Here is a 27,256-nt window from a genome sequence, read left to right on the forward strand (position 1 = left end):
AATTATTTTATAAAGAAATAAAATAGCTTAAATAATAAATATTTAATAATTTAATAATATTATAAGGCTATAAGGCTATACTTTTAAATAAGCTTTTAATAAAACTCTATATTAAAATAAAGCTATATAAAATAATAAAATAATAATAAATACTTTCTTTTTCTTTATATATTAAAATTATTAATAAAGAAAAGTAAAAATAATAATAAAAAAGTAAATTATTTTACCTTTAATTATCTATTTAATATATTAAGTTAACTTAGATTATAGTTATAATATTAATATTATATTACTATATTATTTAACCCTATAACTATAGCCTTATAACTAAGTAATATATAAGGTAATTTTACTATATATATAATAAAATTATTAAAGTATTATATATTAGCCTAGCCTTATTTTAAGATTTATATAACTTTATAATAATAAAGTTAAAATATATCTTTATAAGTTAAAAACCTTTAATTAAAGATAATATAATATTAGCTATATTTAGCTATAAGGTTTTATAATTCCCTAGTATTATTATCCTTTAAAAAGACTTATAATAAATTTAATAAGAAAGGCAATAGCTTTATATATTATATTATAAGATTAAAAATAAATACCTTTATAATAAGAAAGATTATATTTTATAATATAATAAATTAATATAAGTTATAATTAATAAAACTAAGGATATTTATTTAAATTATTAAAAATAAGTATAAGTATTTTAAGTAATAGCTTTTTTATATATTTAGCTATAATAGCTTAAATAGAAAATTCTATTTAAGTTAAAGTTTATAAAGAAAGAAATTTATATATATAGTTAAGAGTTTAATATAAAGTTAAAATATTAAAATAAAATAAATTTATTTAATATTATAATTAATTAAATTAAGTTATATAATTAAACCTTTTATTATATTATATAATTATTTTAATCTTTATATAATTATACTATTAATAATTTTAATAAAAGTAAATATATTAATAATATATTAGCTAATATATTATTTAAATATTAATAAGGTTAAAAGTTATTTTAGCTATAGTTTATAACTTATATATAGTTTAAAAAGACTTTAATATATTAGTAATAAATTATTAATATATTAACTCTTATTAATAAGTTTAATTAATTTAATTTATTACTTTTACTATTAAAAAACCTATTTTAAAGACTAATTATTAAAATTTAATATTATATTTATAATAGCTTAAACTAATAGTATAATATTTAATATTCTTTATTAAAATTATTAATAGTATAATTATATAAAGATTACAATAATTATAAAATATAATAAAAGGTCTAGTTATATAACTTAGTTTAATTAACTATAATATTAAGTAAATTTATTTTACTTTAATATTTTAATTTTATATTAAACTTTTAACTATATATATAAAGTTCTTCTTTTAACTTTAACTTAAATAGAGTTTCCTATTTAAGCTACTATAGCTAAATATATAAAAAAGCTATTACTTAAAATACTTATACTTATCTTTAATAGTTTAAATAAATATCTCTAGTTCTATTAATTATAGCTTATATTAATTTATTATATTATAAAATATAATCTTTCTTATTATAAAGGTATTCTTTCTTTTAATTTTATAATATAATATATAAAGCTATTACTTTTCTTATTAAATTTACTATAAATCTTTCTAAGAGATAAAAATACTAAGGAATTATAAGAATTTATAGCTAAATATAGCTAATATTATACTATTTTTAATTAAAGGTCTTTAGCCTATAAAAATATATTTTAGCTTTATTATTATAAGGTTATATAAATCTTAAAATAAGGCTAGGCTAATATATAATACCTTAATAATCTTATTATATATATAGTAAAATTGCCTTATATATTATCTAGCTATAAGGCTATAGTTATAAGGTTAAATAATATAATAATATAATATTAATATTATAATTATAATCTAGGTTAATTTAATATATTAAATAAATAATTAAAGGTAAAATAATTTACTTTTTTATTATTATTATTATTTTTCTTTATTAATAGTTTTATTATATAAAGAAAAAGAAAGTATTTACTATTATTATATTATTTTATATAGCTTTATTTTAATATAGAGTTTTATTAAAAGCTTATTTAAAAGTATAGCCTTATAGCCTTATAATATTATTAAATTATTAAATATTTACTATTTAAGCTATTTTATTTCTTTATAAAATAATTAAAAGTCTTAAAGATATAAATAACTTTTTAATAAGCTAATTAAATAGCCCTATATTACTATCTAGGTTATTAATATAATAACTTACTGTAAATTCGCTTATAAGGGCATAGTTAAACTAAATATAAGGGGCACCTATAGGGTTGTCTAATACCTCTTGACGTTTGCATCTGGGTGAGTTGGACAGGTGGATTTGGAATGAGACGGGAAGCATTCTGATATGTCCAATGTGATATAATATGGGTCCAAGCGGGCTGCGGATGAGGACCCCGAGATAAGGGTGAATGAGTATGTATCTACCGAATAACTCAGTCAGAATATGCATATATCCTCTGGTTGGCTCCCACTAACAAGTGGATGGCTAGCATAAATAAACGCACAAAGCTCTAGTATATCACGTGCAAGTATTCTGTCACTTCCATCACAGCGGCATACCACCCGTTATCTCAATAGCTATGGGTATGAGCATACTCAAAACCTATAGCCACAACCTCATTACGACGAAACGTCAGATCCCTGACGACACGCGACAGTTGCCGACAAGGATGTGTCTTCGTCTATCCGCGTTTTGTTGCTGAAGACATGCAGCCAACAAGCGCACAGATGTAAAAGAAACTAACGTCCATCGAGCTTTAGCAAAGGCAAACGATATCCCAAGACCAACACTTTCGAGACGAAAACTTGGCAAGAACTAGCGAGAAGTCATGACGTGAACTATATACGCTGACTGCCCCCAAGCCTAGTCGTACATCCTAAGACATCGCAGTGGGCATAGGTGGAGGAGGTGAAGGACAAGACAAATTGCTTCATGCATCTATCGCGATATTGAAGTGGGCCATGAACTAACTTCCGCCGCTAGGGCCAAGAATGGGTAAGGAACCGATCACGTGAAAGCTACACAGTGTCGCGCATCTTTCAAATTTTCCTGCACTGTCTTCCAATATCTTTCTTCGATGCGGCTCTCAACTTTCTTCTCCCAAGCTTCAATCCTTTCCAACAACAACAAACCGCCTCTACCTCTCTTCCCACACGAACACGACGCGCGAGATCACACGACGACTGTCTTTCCGGAGCAGCTGTTTTGATTTTGAACAGCTTTGTCTGAATGGTGCGCTCTGCGTCTTGCCGTGCGGGATGCTTGTTTGAGGTGGTTTGTTTGGCTTGCAAATAATTTTTTTCTCTGCAGCCTTGCATGCAGCTTGGATTTCAATGGTAAGAAAAACACTCCCTCGTGCCTCGCAGCACTCCATCCCCCCATCTGAATGATGACACTTGTTGCACACTTCTTTATCCACCTGAATCGCCCATGAAGATATTCAGTATCCTGGGCCCTAGGCCTGTTACTTGCCAGTATCATTGTCTGACTACATCAAACACACTCAGCTTTTCTAGCACGCGCATTTTTTGCAGCTTCGCTAACATTGCTTCAACAGATTTATGAAAATTTGCTATACCCGACATTAATATAACCTTGCCAAGCTTTCTAATATTTAATGTAAGTTTGCAAACTTTTCTTCACAACCAACCTCCTCGTTTTTCATGATGAAATTTTCCACCTAATTCGCAGTTTCCACTCGAGTCCCATTCGAGCCTTTTTGGGACAGATGAGGGTATAATTATACTTCCTTGGATGTCTGATTAAACACCATTCTCACACTTTGCTGTTGACTATATTTTATCAAGTCTTGAAGCTAACTGTTGAAAAGTTCTAGATGTTACCATGGAGACCACTCCGAATCTAAATAAATAGAATAAATAGAATAAATAAAAATTATAATATTTTTCTTCATCTCGTTGCAATTTGAATCGTGCCAGCCACCGTGAAAAAAATGCAAAGGAGTCATGACACAGCAAGTATATATCATGACACCTTGTAAAATTGCTACTGTTGCACCTCTATCTCGCGGATGACAGATCAGGCGAGTCTATTGCGCGACGGTTTCTGTGATGTCTTCCCGTTCACATTCTATCAACTGCTATAATCTTTAAATGTTCATTTATATTTCCCAGCTATACTGGAGTATCGCTGTAGTTACGGAGATCTTCGGGTTCGATCTCTTCCTCAATATCGTCTTCTATCCTCTTCACCTCTCAATCCTAAATGCCGTCCAACTCGATTTCTTCCTCGCTGTCCTCTGCATCGTCTTCCTCCTTCTTCACCTCGGGTTCGATCTTCACTCGCTTGGCCTGTCGATCTTCTGTGCTTGCAAGTTGCAGGCGATTCCCGTTTGATCGCTGGTGTACCTGCCACTTATCATTTCCAAATCAACGCTAAATAACACGAACTTCATCCCTCATATCATCCCTCCTCACTCTACCACCGACCATTCCCCTTCGGTTTCTTCCTGTTCTTCCTCTACCCAGCCAGTTGAGCTTCAGCATCTTACACAGCTCCACGACCCTCTCGTTTCCTTCAGCGCCAACATCACCTGCCGATACGCCCGACAAGACACTCATGCACTGTAGCATTCGGCCAACCATTTCGGTGATGTGTTTCGAGTCCTCGACGTTCTGTTCGCGGTCCCGTAGACTGGCCAAGGAGGGCACGGGTGGAATTCCCCCGCTTCCTGAAGGCGTGAACGGTCTTAAACCACCATCGCTACCGTGACTGCCGAAGCTGACATTGCTGATGGCTCGACTGCGACCTCCGGCGGAACCTTCTCCAAGGAGTGTTGTGCTTGTTGAATTGTAAGAAGCGTTGGATGGATCAAGAGACATTGCTGTGCCAGGACGGCCAAACGATTCAGAAGGCGAAGTAGATAGTGGCGCTTCGGGTGTAGACGACATTGCCATACTTGCAAGTGACGATGGTAAAAATTCGAGAGAGAGCCGTGAGAATATATTCTTGAGCGTGTCGTAGCGTGGTAAAATGACAGTATCTCTGTAGGCGATGAGTACTAGCCTTCTCACATCAAGAACTGATGGTGCTGGAGCCACACGAGCTGGCCCCCCTGAACCAAACGAAGAAGTGACAGCACCTCCCCAGAATTCACGAGCTTGCTCTCCGGTCATGAGTGTACCACAGCCTGATACCTCGAGATCCAGTGGGAGGAAGACGGCCTGCATGTAAGGCAAAATGGAGGTGAAGGTAAACATCCAAAGCTCCACAAGCGTCGGAATAAAGCGATCTTCAGGGGTCTGACGCAACGTTCGATCCAGCGACAAGAACCCTGTGTGTAGAAGATCGCGCAAATCTTCTAGCATGGTGTTTGGTGAACGTCTATGCATGCACCATTGAATATGCATTTGCACAACACGGTTAAAGTCTTCTACAGGAAGTCGAAGATCCTCACCCTCAAAGATGACTAGCAGTTTAGCTCTTAGATACGGCCACGCATCGTCCAGCGACATGTGGTTATGGAGGCCTAGCTTTCCAGGGTCAATGGGATCGTACATGGTCGATTGTTGGGACAGGGATGGTAGACTACTAGGTCCAGGCCATTCGCTCTGCCCAGTAAAACTAGACTCGCCATCCAGCCGGCTGTCCGAACGTTCGGCGCTCTTCTTGTCTTTTTTAGCCTTGGAAAATGTTGAAGACGTGGGCGCTGGGCTTGGTGGGATATTGAAGTTGTATAAAGGGTTTGGTGCATTGGGATCTGTTGGGCGAGAGTTGCTGGCCGCCGATGATAACGGGAGATGGTATTCATCTTTAAGCTTGTGCTTTTGCCGCGAAAGAAAGTGGTGCTTCTTCTCCTTTTCCTTGCCCTTCTCTTTGTCCTTTTCTCTTTCTTCAGTAGGCGTTTCGATAGGTCGTATGGTTGCTGAAGATGAGTTGTTGAGGTTGTATATTGATTGATTACTCGGATCAACCAGGCTGCTTGTACTAAAGTTCCCACGCTGAAGAGCCGAGAGAGCAGAGCCAATCTTTCCGGGACTCGGTAGCGGCTTCTCCTTCGACTCACCCTTTGTGCTGATTTTGCCTGGACGAGAGAAAAGCTTGACTTTGGACTTTTCTATCTTGCTTGGCTTTTCTGTCACTGGGGGCGGCGGCGGAGGTGGTTGTGAATATGGTTGAGGTGATACTCTAGGGGAGGTGTGGCCAGATCGAGGAAAAACAACATTCGCAGCCGCCGTGGCAGCAGAAGAGTGAGGTCCGCCATATCCGCCATGGTTCACGAACCCAGTATCACGCGGCGCACTCGCCTCTGTCAAACTCAGCATCGGAGGACTTGTGGGGCCTTTACTGCCGCTTCCTCGCCGCACACCTTCGTTAGGATCGCCAGGGAAAGGTACTGTCTGTGAGCGTTGGCGTGAATGGTTCTGATGCGACATGACAGCCGCCTGCGCCGCCATTTGGCTCGCGGACAAGCTAACATTAGAGGCAGAGGCAGCTGCAGCCGCCGCCGCCGCCGCGGACATGGAAGTGGTAGATGGATTTTGTTGAGACATTCCGAGATGTGAAGATAGATTCGAAGTGCTCATGGACGGTAGGGTAGGTTCAAAGGAGCCTTGTGTAGTTGAATGCTTGCGCGCATGGCCCTTGACCAGTGTCGCCGGCGACCCTTGAGTAACGGACCTTGCGTTCGCTGGTCTCGAAAAATTGTGATGACCTATGCTTGCAGTACTCGAGTTTCCGTGTGTCGTGAACTGTGAGTATATCGGTGTCGCGGGAGACGAGGGCTGCGGTTGCGAAGGTTGTCGCGACTTGGGTATTGTTATGGACGGTCGGGGGATCTCGTCTTCGCCGTCTGAGGTTTCGACTCGGCGTAGAGCAGGTCTCGAGGATTTTGTTGAAAGCTGCGAAGGCTGGGCAGACGAGCTTGACAATGGATTGAAGCTGCCCGGGCCGCGGGGCTGAGAGCGTGAGGGTTGCATTGTTCTTTATGCGACGTCAAGACCGCTGGTACATCTTGGTCCCATGCGGAGAGCTGAGGCCGAATTGACAGGGCCTAGTGGGGTGTGTGAGACTTGTTTCGGGGCACCAGGGGTTCAGAAAAAACTATGGGCTTGTCATGTCGCAAAGAATGATGGCCGAGTAAAGGTAGTATCTCAAAGTTGTTGTTGAGGCTGAACCAACAAACAAGTAAGACTGTTCATCGGCCAGTAAACAGGGAGTCTTGTCCATTCAGCAAGCCACTGTGCTGACTAACGCCGCTACGTCAAGGAAGCATGAGATGTGATCACATCCATTTCCACTCAATTGATATAGATGATGAGAATAATAGAGATAATTTAATGTGGATCGAAATGTGTTTCTACATGGATCTGCAGAATCACCCTGTAAATGCCCAATAAATTCTCAATATCTCTTGTAGTGTAGCTCACTTATGGCTGTCTCCATAAGATAGAAACAGCCCGGTATGTGGGGTTGCTTTCAACCCCGCGTCAACAATATCAAGACTCGACTCTTTCCTTCAATCATTCGTCATTCAGCTTCATACGCCAAACGCTTTCCACAATGTCACAACCAACACTCACCGCGGACTATACCTCCCCGGAGAGTGAGCCTTTCAAGGTCTCGCAAACGCTACCCGCTATTTCTTCTACGGCTTCTACGACCGACAAGGCGTCATACCTCAAGGCTCTCCGCGCATCTATCGCTGATACACAGTCCACGATCAACCAGGAGCTCACAGCACGAATGGAGCAGGACAAAGCGAGAGACGCAGCAGCTGAAGCAAAGGAGGAGGAAAACTATGGCGAGGAGGTGGTGGAAGAGGAGGACTGAGAAAAAATATCATCACGTTAGCGAAAACGAAACCCTCCGCGACAAAATGATTTGTATATGAAGGGTATTCGAAGAAATTCATACTGGCTACCACCGATCCAATTCATGCAGATGCTCCCAAACAATGCTCCCGCTCAGCATGACGGCCTGTCTAAAAACCCCGACCCCAACTTGGCGCCCGAGCTGCGTCCACCTTGTTCCCAGTTGCCCGGTTCAAACAGCCATAGTGCACCACCGTATTATCCGGCAGTACGGCCACAACGCTTCCGCCAATACGCATGCTTCCTCCGAGTTTCTTGTGGCATACACCGCAATGTCGCTCGTCTGTGATAGCGACATGGCGATTTCGCCCACCTTGTCCGCCTTGTACATGGTCCCCAAGGTGTAGTCGCGCTGCAATAGAGACACCATCGGCTTGTCGAAGACCAGCAACAATTCTCGACTCATTTACCAAGCTATTAGCTGAACGGATGCGCCCTCGGAAATAAGATTCCAGTGACCGAACAGGAAGATCATCTGGAATCAGACCTAGGGTTGAGGTTGCTGGGAGACGTGATCCATGCTTGGAAAGCAGATCAAGTGCTGGTTCCAGGTTAGGCTGGTTGGGTGATGAAGGTTGAAGGTAGAGCGATAACAAAGTATGGTAAATAGATGGCGTGGCTTTCTCAGGGTCATCTCCGGCATCGTTCTTTGTGTTCTGTTGAGATTGAGTGGTGTCTTGAGTAGAATTCACTCGGTTACAGTATCTGTAGGGGTTAGTATATGAAACACCGGAACATCGGCAAATACGTACTGTTCAGCTTTCTGGTAGTCCTTCATCTTGAACACGTAAATCTCAAGTGCCTGTTTGTGCTGGCCCATCTTACTCAAAACCACGGCCTGTGCTTCGTAGAAAGCAGGATCTGCGCAATAGAATCAGCATACGTCGCTATAATATTGGAAAATACCACTTACCATCACGAGGAATCAGTTGGAATGCTTTGCTGAGGCTGTAAACCTGCACTGGTTCTCTCAAGAATTCGTGTCTCAGGAACTCAACAAAGCGATTCATCATCTCGTTCCATTCGTCACTTTGCTCCATCTTGGTCAAGTTCTCTACAAAGAGCTCAACCAGTCGATTATGGAGATCTGGCGTCATATCTTCAAGCTCGTTGATGATGTGTTCCAAATACCGGCCTTCCAACTGGGTATCAATATCGTGCAAGAAGGACACAACCTTGTCCCGTGGCAATGTTTCGGCGTTCTCGGTATCCCCTATAAAAATCTCTAGTGCGGCATCAGGACGAGCCTTAAGAGTCCATTCTGCATGCTCGAGAATGAGATCGATTTCTGATGGCGGAAGATTTTTGAGATACTCAATGGTACGCTCAGGGCCATGAAGTGCTGGTGCGGCATCATCTGGCTTTTCAGCAGCACCGAAGCGCCGCAGCAGCTCCAAAGCTTCCTTATGTAGCTTCTTGCCGTAGAAGAAATCAACCAGCTCATTGTAGCGATTATGTTCCAAAAGCTTTTCATTAACCACATTAGGGTCGCAGAAATTAGGAATTCGGAACAAAGAGCTTGCCAATGTTGGCCGAGAGAACATGTAAGCTCGAAACAATGTTGTATCGACAAGACGAAACGTGTTTCGCAGCTCTTCTTGCAGCTGTTCTTCCGATTCGTCGAGTCCTATTCGTAGGAAGGTTTCTGCTATCTCTTCTGTTGAGCCATTTCGCTCGCTTCGAGGCTTCAAGTTTCCAGTGACCGGATCAAGGACACGCTGTAACCGAGCACGGGTCCCAGCAAGATAACTGTTCAATTCCAGAACTGCATTGGTCAAGTCCTTGTCTTTCAAAGGCTGATCGTCGCCCGAGTCAGTCTCCTTCACGCTAGCGACATCATCGCCATCAGTCGCATCTTTCTTCGAGAAAATGGACGCGGTGTCTGCCTGGGGCCTCCTATAACTGCCCGTGAGATATCTGGCGAACCCTCCTTTACTCGATGGAGGAGTTTCATATGTTGGCGAGAGAGGTTCAGGGGTACTAGTACGTGTGCCGTTGGTCTTCTTTGGCGTTGCGGGGGCCTCATCCTCCTCCTGACTCTCTTCATCCTCGCGGCCTGCCCATGCAGATAGCTCTCCAGCGATGGAGGGGGGAAACATCTTGAGTACTCGCTCAGGGGGTGCATGTACATCATCTTCATTGAAGAGATCCATAGCCTGGCGGTATTTTTTCTTCTTGAACAACCCTTCGGCCTTCAACATTTTGACTTCGCGTAATGTCTGTGTCTTGTTTCTTAACAGAGCATCCTCGAGCATCTCCAAGATACTGATTGCCTCATCTAAATGACCACCATCCACAAGCTCTTGGATTTGAGAGTCGTAGTCTGTCGCTTCCATCTTCCAAACACATCGTTCACTTGAGATATGGAAACCTTTGCCGGCATGTGCTAAGCTGTAGGATGGTGGCGGAAAGTGAAGCTGGGCCGCACCAGGTAGTGACAAGTTTTGAAGTGACGAGAGAGTCGAAGGATTTCGAACTTCGAGCGAACCTTTCGAAGGTGCTTGTAGAGCGAGAATGTAAGGGTACGAATATCCTATGGATTCAGGGGCATGCTGCCAAGGGATTTGCCTTCTGTCGAGAGACTTTCCATCGTCGTCGATAAATAGTGTGTTTATATCCTTCACAAGCAGTATTTCGCCTTCCGCCAGCTTAGTAGCCAAAGGTTTGGGCATATAGCCTCCCAAACCCATATATCCCATGCCGGCACTGCTCATCGCACCAAAGCGACTGTTCTGTCCGGCTGCTGGCCCCGAGCCAGGGCTTACAATATCTTCAACTTCGCGTGTGACCACGTTGACCATGACGTATCCGCCATTCAAGCCACACACCAGCTTTGTTGCACTCGCCCATGTTACTGATCGGATCGACTCGGCTAAAACAATCTCGTCTACATCATCGGAAAGTTCGCTCTCAAGCCAGCTCCAGAGCAAGAGTTTCCTCTTGACTGCAACGGCCAGCCGGCTTACAATCTCGGGGATACCAGTATCTGGATCCTTGACAATATTTGAGGTTGACGCAAAGCAGGTTGCGTTCTTGGTTCGGGGCAGAGTCTCGATAAGTTCGTATGTTTTTAAATCGTGGAATGAAACATGGTAGTTCGATAAAGAAACGATCGTATTTGCGTCTTTGATAATGGCAAGCTGCTCGATGGCTCGTGTTGAGAAGCGCTCAACCTCTCGCATCAAATCTGTTGGACTCGTCGATTTGGCTGGAGTATCGCTATCGCCATTCGGGGACGTTACGGCATTGGCATCTGCATCAGCAGAACCATTCTGTGATAGATCGGCGAGGCCGTTTAAACGGTAGATCCGGAGGGCGCCATTGTTAAGGCCGACGAGAACGCGGTCACCTGGAGATGGAGGCTTTAGTTATGCACCGATGGGATCATGAGAGTTGCGGTGAGGAAAGCCAAAGCAACCACGCAGAATAAACAATGGTGATGATAAACATACCATGGGCAAGAATCGTCTCAATTTTTGCTCTCGTTTGTTGTTTGAGCTCGATTATAGGACGGGCTGTAAAGGCGGAGAGCATGGCGCCGGCCAGCTCGAAGCTGTAGAGGCTATTGGGAGAGGGGGCGCATCAGTTAATTCGAGGGCTACTCGGGAGTAGATATTGCCAGAACAAACTATCGACAGGTTGAAGAATAAGTGACGGAATCGACGGTGAGTTGTATGTGTTGTTGTATCAAGACAAGAACGGCGGTTGGGTATGCGGAATTCGGTGGCAGGCGTGGCAGGTCATGCCGCCAATATCGACGTCAACAGCATGGCCAGAGCTTCTTGCATCAGCACAGTGGCACAGTGCTACTCGCACTTACACGGCATCACCAATGTCTTTACACTGATGTACAACTAACTGTCTTTGCATCTTTACGATTTACAAAAGTCTTCGATTAAGTCGAATGTATTGGTGATTTATTATCGTCATCTTGAAAAGTTGACAAATATCCGCAAAATACTAAACTATTTCATGCTAATCTACTCCTATAACAATGTACTCCATCCAAGATACCCAAGTACAAATTCAAGACACCAAAAAGTAACAGTTGATAACTAAGCCATCAAATTGATTCATCTAAAATCTCGACCATTAGTCAAGTCCAGCGACTTGCATAATTCCATATCCAAGGGTCACCACCACAACAAGAGTAATGAGACTGCTGGGTACACCACGGCTGATAAAATGCTTGACCTGCAAATATCGCTGACCGAATGGGTCTTCCTTCATGATCGCAGCTGTGAAAAGTCAGAATTTGATCCAATTGAATCATAGTGATGAACTTACTCATATTGGGGAAGCCACTGGTGGGCAAGCCCATAGCGGCACTGCACATGAGAACACCACCCATGACAAGGAGGTTGGGGTGAGGCTGTTCCATCGCAACACCGACATCGAAGACAAGGGGAAGGAAGATCAGAGCAGCGACAGTGTGGCTGATGAAGGTTGCGATAACCAAAATCAGAGTGGAGAAGACAACCAACACACCATATAAACTCATACCCTCCACCTTTTCAGAGACAATCTCGGCAAGAGTATGCAGAAGACCAGAGGACCGAACAGCCTTACCCAGTGACAATCCACCAGCAGCCAGGATGATGATGGTCCATGGGAAGTTGTTGAAGTCCTCCTTGGTCAAAAGACCGATACCGAAGAAGAGAACAATAGGGATAATGGCAATGACACCCATGTCTCCAAACTCATCTTCAAGCTGGTGGCTGGCGCACCACAAAGCGATGGTAGAAATGGTGACGATAGTAACGAACCATTGCAGGGCAGTGAACTTTTCCTTGACAGGGCGAATGGGCGCGATTGTTGTGCCCTTACCTGGCTGGAATGTAACGAGAAGGAGGAGCCAGATTAGAACAATGGATACAGCTCCAACAGGGATGACAATAAAGAACCACTGGAGCCACGTAGGTGCGGGCTGCATGATGCCCATGGCCACGACATTCTGTGGAGATGCAATAGGGGACAGCATTCCGCCGATGTTGGATGCGAGAGCAATGCCGATGATGACTGCCTTTGACATGTTTGAATCAGATGGCAAGGTTCGAAGCATGGGCTACGCAATTGTTAGTATAATCCTACTACAGTGGATACCTACCAACTCACCTCAATAATAGAATAACAAAGGACAGGTGCGGCAACGTTGCTAATCAACATAGATGCAAAAGCAGCCACAAACATGTTTGCGATTAGGACAGTTTTTGGTTGCGTTCCAGCTTTGCTAAGGACAAGCGTAGCCAGTCGCTTGTCGATAGTGCACTTTGACAAAGCAGCTGCGAGTGTGAAACCACCAAGGAGAAGCATGATGACAGGCGTCCACATGGCAGCAAAAATGGCAGCAGTGGCTTCCTTAGAGCCAAGGCGCTTCTGAGGCTTACCGGGGGTCTCATCGCGAACTACGTTTAAGACCACAGAGAGGAAAGGAATCAGTAGCGAAGTCACAAAAAGAGGTATAGTCTAGAAAGGGTCAGTGCAAGTTCTTCGCGAATCGTCCTCTCTGTGTAACTTACCTCGGTGGCCCATAATAGACTGACAAAAATAAGCATCGCCAGACAGTTCTGCTGCTCGGGCTTCTCCATGATAGGGAGCAAGAGCAGCAGGAAAAAGACGGTAAGACATGCAATCAACGTCCACAGAGACGTACTGGCAAGCCATGGAGGCAAGGTAATTCTTCCGAATGGCGTACGGAATTGTGTGACCTGAGCTCCCTTGGCCTCGTCGCCCTGCAACCTCCTTGTCACATTGCCTCTCTCTTGCCCGAGAAGCGCCTGCCCCAAGCCAGCCGCCTCGGCTCTTCGCTCTATGCCAATAAGATCTCTCCAAACGGTGTTACGTTCCCAAACGACATGTTCTCTGAGATGTGAACGAAGATCCTTGCGGGCCAGCGCTTCATCTCCGCCCGTGACAATTTCAGCAAAGGCCGTCTCCATCTTGGCGATGTTCTCTTCAAGCACACGCTTGGTTTCGTCCTTAAATGGGTAGGCGGTCTCGACGTGGGCTCGTAGGTATGGTCCCTTCAACTCCTTGTCGAGAATCTTGTCAAACTTCTTCAGTACCTTGGTGAAACCGGTACGGTTGAGTTGGATAAATGACTTCAGTTCGCAGAGCGATACGTAGAGGCCAATAATGCGCTTCTTGAGCATAATGGCCGATGAAAACATGCCTGAGGAGAACATGAGGTTTTCCTCATTCTCATCTCCAGCAGTGCTGAGCCTCCTCATATCTCTGCCCAAATCGGTAGAGGCATTCATATCCTCAGAGCGCGGCTTATTTATGCTGGGAATGGTTCGCCTTCGGCCTCCGCTGCTTCGTCGCCTTGTTGTCAGGCCGGTAGTCTCATCTTCTTCCTCACTACCACTCTCTTCGTTGTCGCTGCTACGACTTCTCGGGCTTCTTGAGCGGACACCGTTTCGACCTTCGGCTCGGTTGTTGGCAGATGATACAGAGAGCCGGCGCAGGTAACGATTGTCGGCAATAGCATCTTCTGCCTCGTCGCCAACGTCGCGTAAGAGTTGTGTAGCCTCTTCGAGAAGCTCGCCTTCCTTGGAGACATAAAACGAGCAAATCTTCTCTAGCTCGACGCCCAGGGCCCTAGAGAAAACTTCTTCGGCATCTTCTTGGTTGATAAGAGGTCGCGATTCAGCGTCACCGGTACTGCCGCGAGCCTGATGGGCAGTCTTTTCAAGATGGTAAATTCTGAATAACGGCTGAGTTAGCATGATCATGATTTTGCTGTGGCGAAGAACCAAACGTACAGCTTCTTAAGGTTGCTGTAAGCAATGTAATGGCTGCTCCAATCTGGAACAGCATTGAACTGAATACTGTGTGAGAACTTCATCTCGTCTTGTTCTTGAAGCCAGCGGCGCTTTTCGTCTCGTTTTTCTTTTCTTCTAGCCTCGCGATCTGCAGCGTCTCGTCGAGCCTGGATGGGAGGGTAATCAACAAGCTCGAATTGCTCGCTCGTATTTGCGGTACTGTCGCGTAGATACTGCTGTCGTGGTACCGGGTCTGGGTTGTCTAATAGAGAGGCAGCAGCACTCCCTCCTCGGGTCGAATGGGCGTGTTCGAGGCGGGTTTGAATTGTAGTAGGGGCAACGCCAGGAGCAGAGGAGGGATTATCGAGGGATGATGGGGAGGGAATGGTTGCGACTTTGAAGCCTGGCGTGGGAGGGAGGTTAAATTTTTAGGTTGCCAAAAGTTCGGAACAAATCGAGATGTGTGTCGGTGACGAACGGCATGTGTTTCGAGGGCCCCCAATTGTGTCACTTGTTGCGAGTGGATGTGGATGTGGATGAGGGAATCGTCAAGGTAGCCCCATCGGCCAAGGAAAAGGTCCAACACTAAATGCCCCCGCTGAGATCGCAACCTTGTTTTGTACGATTAGTAGGAATGAGGCGTTGATACAACGATAATTGCAACAAGATGAGACTTGGATATAATGCACGAGGCCAGATTGGTGACAATTGGGAGGAGAGGCGAAGCAACACAAAAGTCAAAGGGGTCGAGGGACGAGTCAAACGAGGCGGACGCTTGCAGTAAAGCATCAATTTTGTGGCCTATGATAGGCTGGACTTGAATTCGCGTGCAGCTGGACCCCTGTACTCTGTGACGTCGGCTTTGAGTTATTGGGGGAGTTGCAGCGGCTGCGATCATGAGAGACGGGTTTCAACTTTATAGACGAAGTTTCTATTATGCTTTGTTTTAACTTTTATACTTCAATCTCCTGATGCAGCCTTGTCTCGCTCCTGCATCTCATTTGTTTCGAAATTGAAGATCACCTTTTCCGTCCGCTTACAAAGCCAGGGCCTCATTTATAGAATTGTTCAAAGTTCATGATATATCAGGTTACCGACAATGGACACAGATCCAGGGGATCACAAAAAAAGTCTATCATAGCACCGTGTTTTGGTGTGGCTTGAGGTCCTCCCATGATCAGAAACGTGGGTAAATTCCCTGAATTGACAGGTTCCTGGCTTCACAGTTGCACCCTCTACAATTCGTAGTGAGACAGCAAAAGAGGTTGGAGGTCAGTCAGGTCAGGTGTGTTGGAGACGTGGGGGTAAACTTCTCCAACTCCAACTTAGAAAGACATACTTCAAAGCTATCCGTACACATTCAACCGATATTAATTAATTATCCGAATTATGGTATCTCTTGTAACATTTCGACCCCCAGCTTAGTTCCCTAGCATCTGCTGCAGGGCATTTGTACGATATGTCTCGCTCCTTTCCACCAATTCCTCGTGTCGACCTTTTTCCACGACTTTACCTCCCTCAATCATAAAGATGACATCCGCCTTGCGCACCGTGTGAAGCCTATGTGTAATGGCGATGACAGTGATACCGCGTGCTACACGTTCTAGTCCTTCTTGCAAAGCTCGTTCACTCTCTGCGTCTAGTGCACTCGTGCTTTCGTCTAGAAGGAGCAGTTTAGGTTTACGCACAAGGGCACGCGCAATCGCTAGACGTTGACGCTGACCGCCAGAGAGCCGCGAGCCGTTTGGCCCACATTCGGTATCGTAACCGTCGGGCAACTCCATGATAACATTGTGGATGTTAGCCAGCTTGCAAGCTTCGTGGATCTCTTCGTCTGTGGGCTCGTGATCAGGGGTTGAGCCTAGCGCGACATTGAATCGGACTGTTCCGTCAAAGAGAGCACAGTCCTGGGGAACAACTGCTATATCGTTGCGGAACTCCGTTCCCTCGCGTGCGCAAATGTCAACGCCGTCAATCTCAACAATTCCGCCCGTTGGTCGGTACATACGTTGGACCAACGACATGATGGTTGATTTGCCAGCGCCGGAAGGTCCTACAAGACCAACAAATTGACCAGCAGAAATGGTGAAAGACATGCCTGTCAAGATCTGAATATGAGGCCGAGCCGGATAGGAGAATTGGACATTTTTGAAAACGATGGTTGCCCCCTTGCCTCCGCTGCTCTTTGCAGGAGCTTCGGCACGATCTTCAACATCTCTTTTGGTACTCTCGAGAGCAAGTGTAAGCTTGCCTTTCTTGGCTTCATCCTTGGAAGACCCGAGGTTGATTAAACTCAGAATTCGCGAAGCGGCAGCCCTGGCTCGAGACACTTCAGGCGCAAGACTGAACATCTGGCCCCAAAGCTGTGCACTGACAAGCATGCAGATGAGAATTATAAAGAACTCTCGCTGGCTGGCCTCGCCTGCAGTGATACGTGTTGATCCCCACCAATAGGCAAATGCATATATCAGGTTTCCAGTGCTGTTAGCCAGGGAAAGCCACAAGTTGGCGTACATAGAAGCCAGAGTTATCTCTTTTCGGGGCGCTCTGAGAGCACGGCGGTAGGAGCTCATGACTTCTTCTTCAATAGACAACGAAGAAATGGTCTTGAACGAGTTTACAGCCTCGTTGGCGATGCCAACTGCGCCAGAGAAAGCGCCAGCGTGACGACGCTCAAACTTCGAAAGCGATCGAAGCTGCATAATGCCACAGCCAAGAAGGATAGGCACAATGACCAAGCATACAATGGCAATTTTCCAAGCAAGAATATGTGACAGGATGATGGCAACCAAGAAGTTGACCATGATAGAGAAGATTGTGCCAATAATGGAGCCGCTAAACCCGCCAACTGCTGCAGCATCCGAAGTAATGACGGAGAGGAGTGCAGTTGGTGTACGGCCCTCTGACTGATGCCAGTCAAGGTCCTGTTCATAGAGAGAGCGGAAGCAGAGAACTCGGATCTTGTACAGCAACTTCTCTGCGACCATGCCGAAGCCGGTCCAGCTTGTGGTATTGGCCAACAGTTCGACGCAAGCAATTAGAAACCACATGCCTCCAAAGAACCTGCCCGCCCAGCGGATATCTTCAGCGGGGTTGCAGGGACTCAGGTTATCGATGGTATAACCAAAGATTAGACCGGATGAAGAGAAAGTAAGCCCAACAATAGTGGCCGCAAAGAGACAGACAATAATGAGGAGGAGATAGGGTCGTACCATGCCGCCAATGGTCTTGGTAACTACCCATCCAGATTTGTTCGAGTCGAGAGCGGCATCTGCTTCAGGAGCTGTGTCTTTCTCTTTAGCTTCCTCCTCTTTGGACTCGTCTGCCTCTTCCTTTTCTATATCCCTGACCTTGAGGTCTACAATAGAGTCTTTCTCAGAAACGATTCCATCGGTACGGACAGTGCTTGTGGTAGATCCGGCATCCTCTGAATCGACTGTCTGCAAGCGTACCATACTGGCATATGAGCCGTTCAAAGTCATCAGCTCAAGGTGATTTCCTTGTTCTATGATCTCACCATTGTTCATAACGATGATGTTGTCAGCGTTCTTGATGGTTGATAAACGATGGGCGATTGCAATGACAGTGCGATTCTTGGCAATAGATTCGATAGCCATCTGGATGCGGTGCTCGCTTGCTGAGTCGAGGGAAGCGGTAGCCTCATCAAGGATGAGGATTTTAGGATCACGAATCAAGGCTCGAGCGAGCGCAAGACGCTGTCGTTGACCACCGCTTACTAGTTTCCCGCCAGTACCAACCAGTGTTCCATAACCATACTCAAGTCTTTCAACGAAGCCAGATGCATCGGCAAGTCTAGCAGCCTCTTGAACACGATCAACCAGATCAACCATATCCTGGCCGAAGGTTTGCGCTGCTGTCGCCAAACTCTCACCTTGACGGAGCTTGGCGGCAAGGTCAGCAAGACCAGTGCCTAGGATTGTGGCTTTGAATCTCTCGTGTTCATGTTGAGCGGAGTTCAAGATACCAAGGGCAATATTTTCCACGATTGACCGGTCCAGGAGAGAGGGCTCTTGTTGTACAAGACTCATGTGACTTCTCAAACCCTTGACGTTGAGGCCCTTGACATCATGTCCATCGAGAAGAACTGTACCCTCGGTGGGATCATAAATTCGAGATGTGAGGCCAGCGACGGTAGATTTACCACTGCCAGAAAGACCAACAAGGGCGGTGTGCTTGCCAGCAGGGCATTCGAAGGAGACATTGTTCAGCACGTTGTGGTGAGGTCTCGAAACATAAGCAAAAGAGACATTTTTGAAAGATACGGTTCCTTCCACTGATGAGAGCTTCTCCCCCTTGTCGGACCCTGTGTCGATGATAGCTGGGTTGTCCATATCCTCGCGAAGTTTTTCGAAAGATCCAATGGCAGCGCCAACGAGTGGCAGCAAAGGGGCAATACCGCCAAGAACAACGCAGGCTAAAATTGGTCAGTCATCAGGTTCCATTCTGAGATTAAAACATGCTTACCATCAACTAGCAAGAGAATAACAGTATAGATGTCACCAACAGAGGCATCACCGTTGCCCTCGACCATGTCAGCAATTTGACTGCTACCCTGCCAGAAAGCAAGAGCATTGGCCGAGTAGGCGATAAAGTAAAGCAATCCAGCTTGGACAGCAGCAACAAAGGCCTTGTTGATTCCTTGCTTTCGTGCTCCCTTCATCCTCTCTGCAAAGATGGCCTCAAGTCGAGGACCTGCACCAAAAGCCTGAACAACGGGAATGTTTGCCAGGACTTCTGAGGCGATTGAAGAAGCAGATGCAATCTTTTCGGACATGGCAGTCGCGAATTTTGCAGTAAACATGCTTCCCACGATGGCAAGCAGCATGAAAGCAGGTACAAGCGATACAAGAATGCCTGCAAGTGTAGTATTCTTGACAAACGCAACGACGTAAGATGAGACGAAAAACGATGTGCATCCCATGATAATACCGACCTTCTCTGAAGTGCCAGACTGAATTGCTTGGATATCGGTATTCAGACGGGAAGTGATTTCTCCAGCCTGTCTCTTGTCGAAGAAGGTCGCATCTTGCAACAGAATGCTCATGAAGTAGCGATCGCGAATGCGGTTCTCAAGACGGCGACTAAAGATAGACCAGGATACAATGTACGTGTAGATAAGCGCAAAACTGATCACACCAATCCATGTGATCATGACAACTTTCTTGTTTATGCTGTCTTGGAGTTCTTTTGGAGAGTATTGAGACGCGACTTCGCCATTATCGCAGGATGCAGTGTTGAGATCGTTGACGAGTTGGCCAAATATGATGCCCATCAGAGGGAACGGAGCACCGGCGGCGCAAGCCGTGAGTGTTCCTACGGCGAGAAGAAGAATGTCGATCCATGTTGGGTTGGCATAGAAGAGGAGTTGGAAGTAGCTGAAGAACGAGCGCAGCTGTGAAGGGTGTTAGCAGTTGTGTAAGTAAAAAACCATTGCAAGTATTTGTATTTTTTGTACAAGACTTGCCTTGTTTCTCTTCTTCGTCTCAGGCGAAGGGGCTGCCATCCTGACTGTGAGTTGCAAGGCAACAATGATACGTTTACGGCTTGCGATATAACAGACACAGATAGAAAAGAAGAGGAAGAGGAAGGGAACGAAGTTAAAAGAGAACTCATGATAAGAATTTTGCCGTGCCGCTAAACATCGACCATCAGGATCAGTCACTGAAGGGTATGGTCATCTTGGCGAACCCAAGGACCCTCTCCTCAAGAATACAAAAAGCCAGGACGGTCAACAGTAAGAGACGAAATTAGTAAACCAACTTGAGCTGCAGTAGTCCATACTCTTTGGCCATTTATTTTTTGCAGCTGAGCTCTGCTTCTGTCGCGACCTCTCCTTCGGTAAGCAATAGTATCAGCCCTGGATGATCACTAGTAAGGAACAAGTTAGAAAAGCCGGAACGGAGACGGAGACGGAGCAGAGCCTCTACCTCTAGTTTGCTCTTAAACAAGCATAATTTTATAGTAGTTCTTACCCTGGCCTTGTCTTGGCACCTCTAATGGGGATAAGGTCACCGTACTAGAGACGCGAAGGATTGAACATCCCCACTGAAGAAGAGAATAAAATCTAGGAGGCGGAATTATTTCTACGAGAATGCGGAAAACGTTTACAGGGTCAAAGAGCGAGGACAGTTCGATCCTACTTTTCAAAGACATTGATAGATGCCGCAGAACAAGCAGATGATGTTGGGATTTACCGTAACTTGCCCTAAGGCAGCTTGAGTGTTGCACGGTGCAGGTCTAGCAGTTCTGTGAAGAATATGATATCAGTTTTCTTATTGAAATTAAATTGTTATCCCCGTAACCAAGCCAAGCATTTGATCCATGCGTGGGTGACAAACAGCCACTTCAGATTGTCAAGGATTCTTCCGATCAGATATTTTTTTGACTAGGCTGCCAAGACTAAAATGTGTGTGACAACCATCATTGTTGGGTTGGGTTATCAGATCGGCGTACAACTCAACTCACATCAGTACTCTATACAAAGAACGGAGGCACTTTGAGTAAGCAATAAGGCCACAGCATTGTACAATAAAGAAACAGTTTGGTCTACGAAGTCAATGTTGGTGTTGTAACCGTTACTTGGAGTTGAAAATGACTCAAGTTAATTGTTTACACAAGCATATCCTTGCTGATCTTCAAAAGGCACAAGGAGATCGGCCCAACTCGTCTCTCCGTCCTACACTACGAACCATTAGTCCGGGATGGTTGCACACAATGTGGAAACATTGTAGCAATTTGATCAGATAACGGTCTTCTCACTGTGTCTGACACTATGACTAAGCGGCGAGATCACTTCCGTCGGATCTGATAATTCTTGTTCTCATCCTAACCGGTGGAGACACAGTTCTCTCAGTGGCTGGCTGCCCGCTGTCTTGGACGGATCTGATAACTTTAACTCCACATCATTAGCAGCTTCAAAAAGTCCCCAACATCATCACAATGGAGCACGCCCCGCTACAATCCAGGCGAATCTCTTCTGTTACTGGCCATTCATGATTCACTCATGATGGGAAACTGGGGACATGTCATGACAGAAACCAGGGAGATGAACCCTTGTCCCCCAGAGGAGGCCGGTCTTGGCCCGATGTTGAGGGCTTTCAGCCGAGTACGATACCGAGCATCATGTGTCAATTGTTTTGCTGGCGGTTGTTTCGTTCATTCCCGGATCTGCATTTCTTTGACCTCCTTTTCCTTCTTCAATAGCTCGGACTATTTCTTTCTCTTCTCTTCCTCGTTTCTCAGCTCATGATCATCTCTCGAGTATCTACCAAGTTCACGGGACGACTTTCCAAAGCCACCCACACTTGTACTCAGACAAGACGTTCTGTCACATCTCGTGCTTCTTTACCAACTTTTGTTGCGCCGAATCTTTGTCTCTCTGCAGCATCTGTCTCGAGAGCGTCACTTCAGCAGCTCCCATTTCGAAAACATTCCATAGTCCATACAGTCAAAGGATTCGCTACAATGGGCTCGCTTCCAGAAACCTCAAACGCCGTACGTGTGCTTATCCTCGGTGGTTGCTATGGTGGTCTATCTGCTGCCGTCAACCTGTTGGATCTGAGCCAGGGTTACTCTCCTCGCATGAACTCTGAGCCATATACTCACCACCCCAACTTGCCTACTTTCAACATCGAGATCACCATCGTTGATGAAAGAGATGGTTACTGTAAGTGCTTCTTATCTTAAAACCGAGCTATGTGATACTAACACACTGCAGACCACTTGATCGGCTCTCCCATGGCCCTTGCCGACTCTGCCTTTTCCAAGAAGAACTGGGTTAAATACTCTGACATCCTCGGCCTCAAAGATCCCAGACTCAGCATTATCCAAGGCTCAGTCACCAGTGTTGATCCTGATTCAAAGAAAGCCACCATCTCAGCCCACCTCACCGAAGAGAAGAGTACTCTCGAATATGACTACCTCGTTGCCGCCACAGGTCTACGCCGCGTCTGGCCCGTCGTTCCACAATCCCTGACTCGAAAGCAATACCTTTTCGAAGCCGAAAACCACATCAACGCTGTCCAGAATGCAAAGCACGGTGTCGTTGTGGTCGGCGGAGGTGCCGTCGGCATTGAAATGGCGGCTGAGCTTAAGATGGTCAAGCCCCATCTCAAAGTAACACTTGTCCATTCGCGTGACAAGCTTCTCTCATCTGAGGGTCTTCCTGACGAGACCAAAGACGTGGCACTCGAGCTACTCCGTGAGGCTGGTGTTGAAGTCCTCATGAACCATCGCCTGGCCTCCAAGAACAAGGTCGATACTACTGATGGCAGTGAAAAGTATGATGTTGAGTTCACAAACGGTCACAAGATGTCTGCTAGCGTGGTGATCATGGCCATCTCCAGAAGTGTTCCCACCACCACATATCTGCCCCCCTCGGCACTCGATGAGGATGGTTTGGTCAAGATCAAGCCCAAGTAAGTCAAACGAGTTCCTCTCACGTCTCATCACTGACTTATTTCTCTGTAGCCTGCAATTTGAGCAAGGGACACCAAATGCTGAATTTCACTACGCCGCTGGCGACATCACCAAGTGGCCTGGCATCAAGCGATGCGGCGGCGCCATGCACCAAGGCCACTACGTCGCACTGAACATCCATCAGAACATCCTTAGCCAGCGAGCTGGACACGTTCCCTCATATAAAGAAATCGCAGTCTACCCACCTGTTATTGGTCTTGCGGTTGGCAAGAAGGCTGTTGCTTCTAGTCCAGACACCGGCACCACTGCTGGCGAGGATGTTCTCCAGTCTTGCTTCAGAGACGATTTGGGCTGGACAAGTAAGTTGTATATTATTTATAGTTATGAAACAGCCGCTAACTCACGATGACAGTTTGCTGGAATTACATGCAACTTGGTGGCCGCAAGACTGACGAGGCTAAAGCTTAAGTATAGATAATTATGGGTTTAGCGTTTGAGATATTATATAGAGATGACACCAGAATGTGCCATATGTTGGCCACTGTTGTTAGAATGTTGTTTTGATGTTTACTTGGTTAAATAAAACGTCTTTACCGTGCAAAAAGGCCTGCCATCGGCTGTTCAGTCACAATTTTGAAGTCATCTCTGGTATTGCTTGCCGTCTTTCGACCGGGTATCGCCAGTAGACCCGGTTGAACTCATGTGGCAAAGCGCGAATAGTGAGAATCAAGGCTGTCGAGATGTCTCAAGAATAACAAGCAACAACGATTGGGGGCGAGGCTGGGAAATGGTAGGATAGCTTTCTGCAAATATTTGTAGTTGGATACATTAGAGGTTGTGTGAAAGCTGGTGAGTCTGAGTGCGGTCATTCGAGAGCGAAAGAAACCTCTCATATGGGCTGCAGTTTTCCCATTCACGTGCTAATAAACTTCTACACTATATCAACTCAGAATATGTTGCAAATAGGCAAATAAGAACCAAGTGACGACTGGGAAAGAAATACTATGAAAGATTGACGTTCCTAAATGGCGGACTCAGAATCTTCGTTTACTGCCTCAACAACCAAGGTTTCCCCCAAGCGTCACTTAACATCTGATAACCGGCAGTAATGGCCTAGTGTCTCAGATGAAAACTGATTGATAAGATATTACCACATCGGTGGAACTGAGAGATCATCTGTACCTGAGTGTCGGGATCGATCGGCATGCACACTGGTGATCAACAGCTGTAGAAGCACTAGAGCTATCGGAGTATCCACGACTGATATATAGCAGTTGACTACCTGAGTTTACTTCAATACATCAGAAGTCCAATCATACGAACATTCTGTCCTCTACAAGATCAAGCTTGAGGCATCCTTCAGGTAATCGAGACACTCGGCCGAGAGTATAAGGAACAGCGGTTTTAAGCCAGCTAACATGACTTTTTAGACCAATACATTATTAATACTTCTTTCTAATTGATAAATAAGAAGAATCGCCGATGCCTTCTCAAGTACTTTCTAAAGCCGGCCGCTTCTAGTATTTATGCTCAGTGACGAGGTCTGAAGCCTCATGTTGATATTGTATTGAAATAGCCATCTTTACTTCATTTAAACGAAGATAACAAGAAGGAATACTCTCTGCCACGTAAAAAGGCTGCACAACATGTTCTTTACTCTATTTCAAGCTGGATGCTTCTGTATGAGCACATGGAGTGATGGGACTCGGGTCAAGTAGCAAGCTAACTGCTTGTTTCATCGGAACCTTTGTCCCAGGGTACCCTCGGCGGTTGTGATTCCATCAGGCCATAATTCCTCCATTGGGTACAACTTCTGCATCCGGCAAGGTTCATGATGAATTTTTTGCCAACGCCAGCAGGGATCTGTGGGATGGTGTGGAAATATCTAGTTAGTGTCGTTGGTTGAGCGGTTTATCAGATCGTGCTAACGAGCGGTCAAAAGAGGCAATACTACGTAAATTTTGTCTAAGACCCTTGAAGTCCGACAATCGGATGACGAAGGGGGCGTGTAAGGAAGAAAAAAGAAAAATTAGTGAACGAGGGCTCATGTTATCAGATCCGCTCGAGTCCACTTGATAATCTTGACCCTGATCAGTCCGGGATCGTCAGCGCCTGCTAGCCATAAAATCTTACTAAACGGTTCCGTTATTACGTCGTCGATGGAGTTTAGGATACGAAGTACCTAGTTAGTCAATAAACTTCAATCCACAAGACCCGAACATACCTCAAAAGATGCGGAATTAACGAACACGATACACCGAACCTGTTCCACTTATGCAGTTAGCTCCCTGTCCTGTTGCGAATAGCTTCTCAGTGTGGTCGAACTCTTCTTCCTCTCCCTTTCCAAGTCTCTTTTGACTCTAAGTTTCCCCATACCCAGCTGCGATAACAATGTCGACCCCATCAGGAACATTCTCTAATCTCAAGGCTGGCGAGGCCATCGTCAAGCTTCCTCACCCATACCAAACTGAGTACACAATCGAAGCAGCCTCAACACCATTAGGTGTGAACACTCCCGTCTACAAGCTCGTTCAAAAAGGCCCTGAATCGGCCAAGGCTCTACCTTTCAACCTCCAACATCCTGGCCTCATCTTCTCAGACCCAATTGATCTGAAATCGAGTCAACTTCCACCTCAATCCAACAATAGCCCTTGGGCCCGGGCTCGTCGCTCACCATGCGTCACTGTTTACTGGGATGAAGCTGAGGCACCAAGTTTGGCGCAGGTCTGGCTATTGACATACGCTCTCTTCACCGTGAGAACGAATGTAGAGTCGTATCGATTGGAGCTTCGAGGTGCCAATGCCGGTGTTCTAGGTCAGCAGCTGACAGCAGTCTTGCTCGCAATTGACCACCCACTCAAGGGCCGGGAGAAACGCCAGGCCTCAGGCGAGACTGATGAAAGTCTTGTTCTCCTATTGCGAAGCACTTTCTGGCAAGGTGCTGGTTCACCCTTTGGTCCACGACCAGTTTGGTGCCCTGCCGAATCGCCTGCGTCTCTGCCAGCATCAAACCCTCTTGGCTCATACCCTCTGACTCCTCTGCACAACACAACAACCATCACAGTTGCTGGTGATCCTGATGATCCTGAGCGTGTTCAACAGTCATGGCATCCAGTCAGACCAGTTAAGCCTGCACCTGGCGCAACGGTTTACAGCCGATGGATTCCCCATCTCAACGAAACATTTTCCATGGTTTCTGTCGATTATACCGATGCTGACCATGTGCGCCTCTTCCACGAATGGCAAAACGATCCCCGTGTCTCTCAAGGCTGGAACCTTACCGGTACCCTGGAACAACACCAGGAGTATCTTCACAAGGTTCACGATGACCCTCATGTTATTGCCCTGCTTGCAAAGTGGAATGACACCTCTTTTGCATATTTTGAGGTCTACTGGGCCAAGGTATGTTCATTCCCGTATTGTCCTTTTCTTGACGACTTTCTGACACTTCTTAATAGGAGGACCGCCTTGGTGGTTATTTCAACGCAGGTGACTTCGACCGCGGTCGTCACTCGCTTGTAGGTGATGTACGCTTCCGCGGACCCCATCGCGTGTCTGCGTGGTGGAGCAGTTTGATGCACTACCTCTACCTTGATGATCCTCGCACTATGTTTGTGGTGGGTGAAACCCAGGAGACAAATACCACCATTGTCATGTATGACTTTGTCCATGGCTCTGGGTTGGACAAGCTGGTGGACTTGCCGCATCAGCGAAGTGCTTTTGTCCGATCGTCTCGCGAGCGCTTCTTCCAGCTTTGCCCACTTGCAGATAACGAGAAGGTTGTTGCCGGTACGAAATTGGGTCTTGTACCCAAGCTGTAGGAGGAAGGTTTATTTATAATTGTAGATTGTTCTTGTATATAACCAAAAGTAACCGAAAGAAGTAGAATTGAGAATTTAATACAACCATAGGTAACGTGGATGGTCCGGGGTGCCTGCCTTGTCTCACCTGTGAGTTGAATTTTGCAGGGTTGCCCGCATCTTGGCCAGGACAAACCAACAGGACCTCAAATCACTTTCTTTCATCTCTCATATACATCTTCTATATTAAAACTCAATTCTAGCTTGAGCTTTTGTGTCCAGATTTTAAATATCAAACTCCATTACGCTTTCAAGGCATTCTATCCAAGACTCAAACGAGACTGACTT

The 27,256-nt window shown here is 45.4% G+C and overlaps 7 protein-coding genes across 7 annotated transcripts; 3 read left to right on the forward strand and 4 right to left on the reverse strand.

The window, feature by feature from the left end:
- Positions 1 to 4,293: 4,293 nt before the first annotated feature.
- FSST1_007281 (HbrB-like-domain-containing protein) lies at positions 4,294 to 7,011 on the reverse strand (the record flags this gene model as incomplete). Its single annotated transcript, XM_083224049.1, has 2 exons — positions 4,294 to 4,431; positions 4,483 to 7,011. 2 exons carry the CDS (start codon positions 7,009 to 7,011, stop codon positions 4,294 to 4,296), a joined length of 2,667 nt encoding a protein of 888 aa, XP_083083242.1.
- A 583-nt stretch (positions 7,012 to 7,594) lies between these two features.
- Positions 7,595 to 7,864, forward strand: FSST1_007282 (uncharacterized protein; the record flags this gene model as incomplete). The annotated part of the gene is made up of 1 exon (XM_083224050.1): positions 7,595 to 7,864. One exon carries the CDS (start codon positions 7,595 to 7,597, stop codon positions 7,862 to 7,864), a length of 270 nt encoding a protein of 89 aa, XP_083083243.1.
- Positions 7,865 to 8,015: 151 nt separating this feature from the next.
- On the reverse strand, positions 8,016 to 11,439 carry FSST1_007283 (uncharacterized protein; the record flags this gene model as incomplete). The annotated part of the gene is made up of 4 exons (XM_083224052.1): positions 8,016 to 8,610; positions 8,658 to 8,766; positions 8,819 to 11,254; positions 11,358 to 11,439. 4 exons carry the CDS (start codon positions 11,437 to 11,439, stop codon positions 8,016 to 8,018), a joined length of 3,222 nt encoding a protein of 1,073 aa, XP_083083244.1.
- Positions 11,440 to 11,997: 558 nt separating this feature from the next.
- Positions 11,998 to 15,567, reverse strand: FSST1_007284 (uncharacterized protein; the record flags this gene model as incomplete). The annotated part of the gene is made up of 6 exons (XM_083224053.1): positions 11,998 to 12,143; positions 12,193 to 12,970; positions 13,021 to 13,371; positions 13,425 to 14,610; positions 14,670 to 15,072; positions 15,402 to 15,567. The coding sequence occupies 6 exons, from the start codon at positions 15,565 to 15,567 to the stop codon at positions 11,998 to 12,000; spliced, it is 3,030 nt and encodes a 1,009-aa protein (XP_083083245.1).
- A 523-nt stretch (positions 15,568 to 16,090) lies between these two features.
- FSST1_007285 (P-loop containing nucleoside triphosphate hydrolase protein) lies at positions 16,091 to 20,193 on the reverse strand (the record flags this gene model as incomplete). Its single annotated transcript, XM_083224054.1, has 3 exons — positions 16,091 to 19,104; positions 19,155 to 20,082; positions 20,146 to 20,193. The coding sequence occupies 3 exons, from the start codon at positions 20,191 to 20,193 to the stop codon at positions 16,091 to 16,093; spliced, it is 3,990 nt and encodes a 1,329-aa protein (XP_083083246.1).
- A 1,436-nt stretch (positions 20,194 to 21,629) lies between these two features.
- FSST1_007286 (uncharacterized protein) lies at positions 21,630 to 23,576 on the forward strand (the record flags this gene model as incomplete). Its single annotated transcript, XM_083224055.1, has 6 exons — positions 21,630 to 21,668; positions 21,736 to 21,843; positions 21,894 to 22,356; positions 22,408 to 23,107; positions 23,160 to 23,467; positions 23,521 to 23,576. The coding sequence occupies 6 exons, from the start codon at positions 21,630 to 21,632 to the stop codon at positions 23,574 to 23,576; spliced, it is 1,674 nt and encodes a 557-aa protein (XP_083083247.1).
- Positions 23,577 to 25,499: 1,923 nt separating this feature from the next.
- On the forward strand, positions 25,500 to 26,929 carry FSST1_007287 (acyl-CoA N-acyltransferase; the record flags this gene model as incomplete). The annotated part of the gene is made up of 2 exons (XM_083224056.1): positions 25,500 to 26,510; positions 26,567 to 26,929. The coding sequence occupies 2 exons, from the start codon at positions 25,500 to 25,502 to the stop codon at positions 26,927 to 26,929; spliced, it is 1,374 nt and encodes a 457-aa protein (XP_083083248.1).
- Positions 26,930 to 27,256: the final 327 nt, after the last annotated feature.

This window comes from Fusarium sambucinum, chromosome II (genome assembly GCF_050947815.1).
Source record: "Fusarium sambucinum isolate potato_lamoka chromosome II, whole genome shotgun sequence".
In the NCBI taxonomy this organism is placed as follows: Eukaryota; Fungi; Ascomycota; class Sordariomycetes; order Hypocreales; family Nectriaceae; genus Fusarium; species Fusarium sambucinum.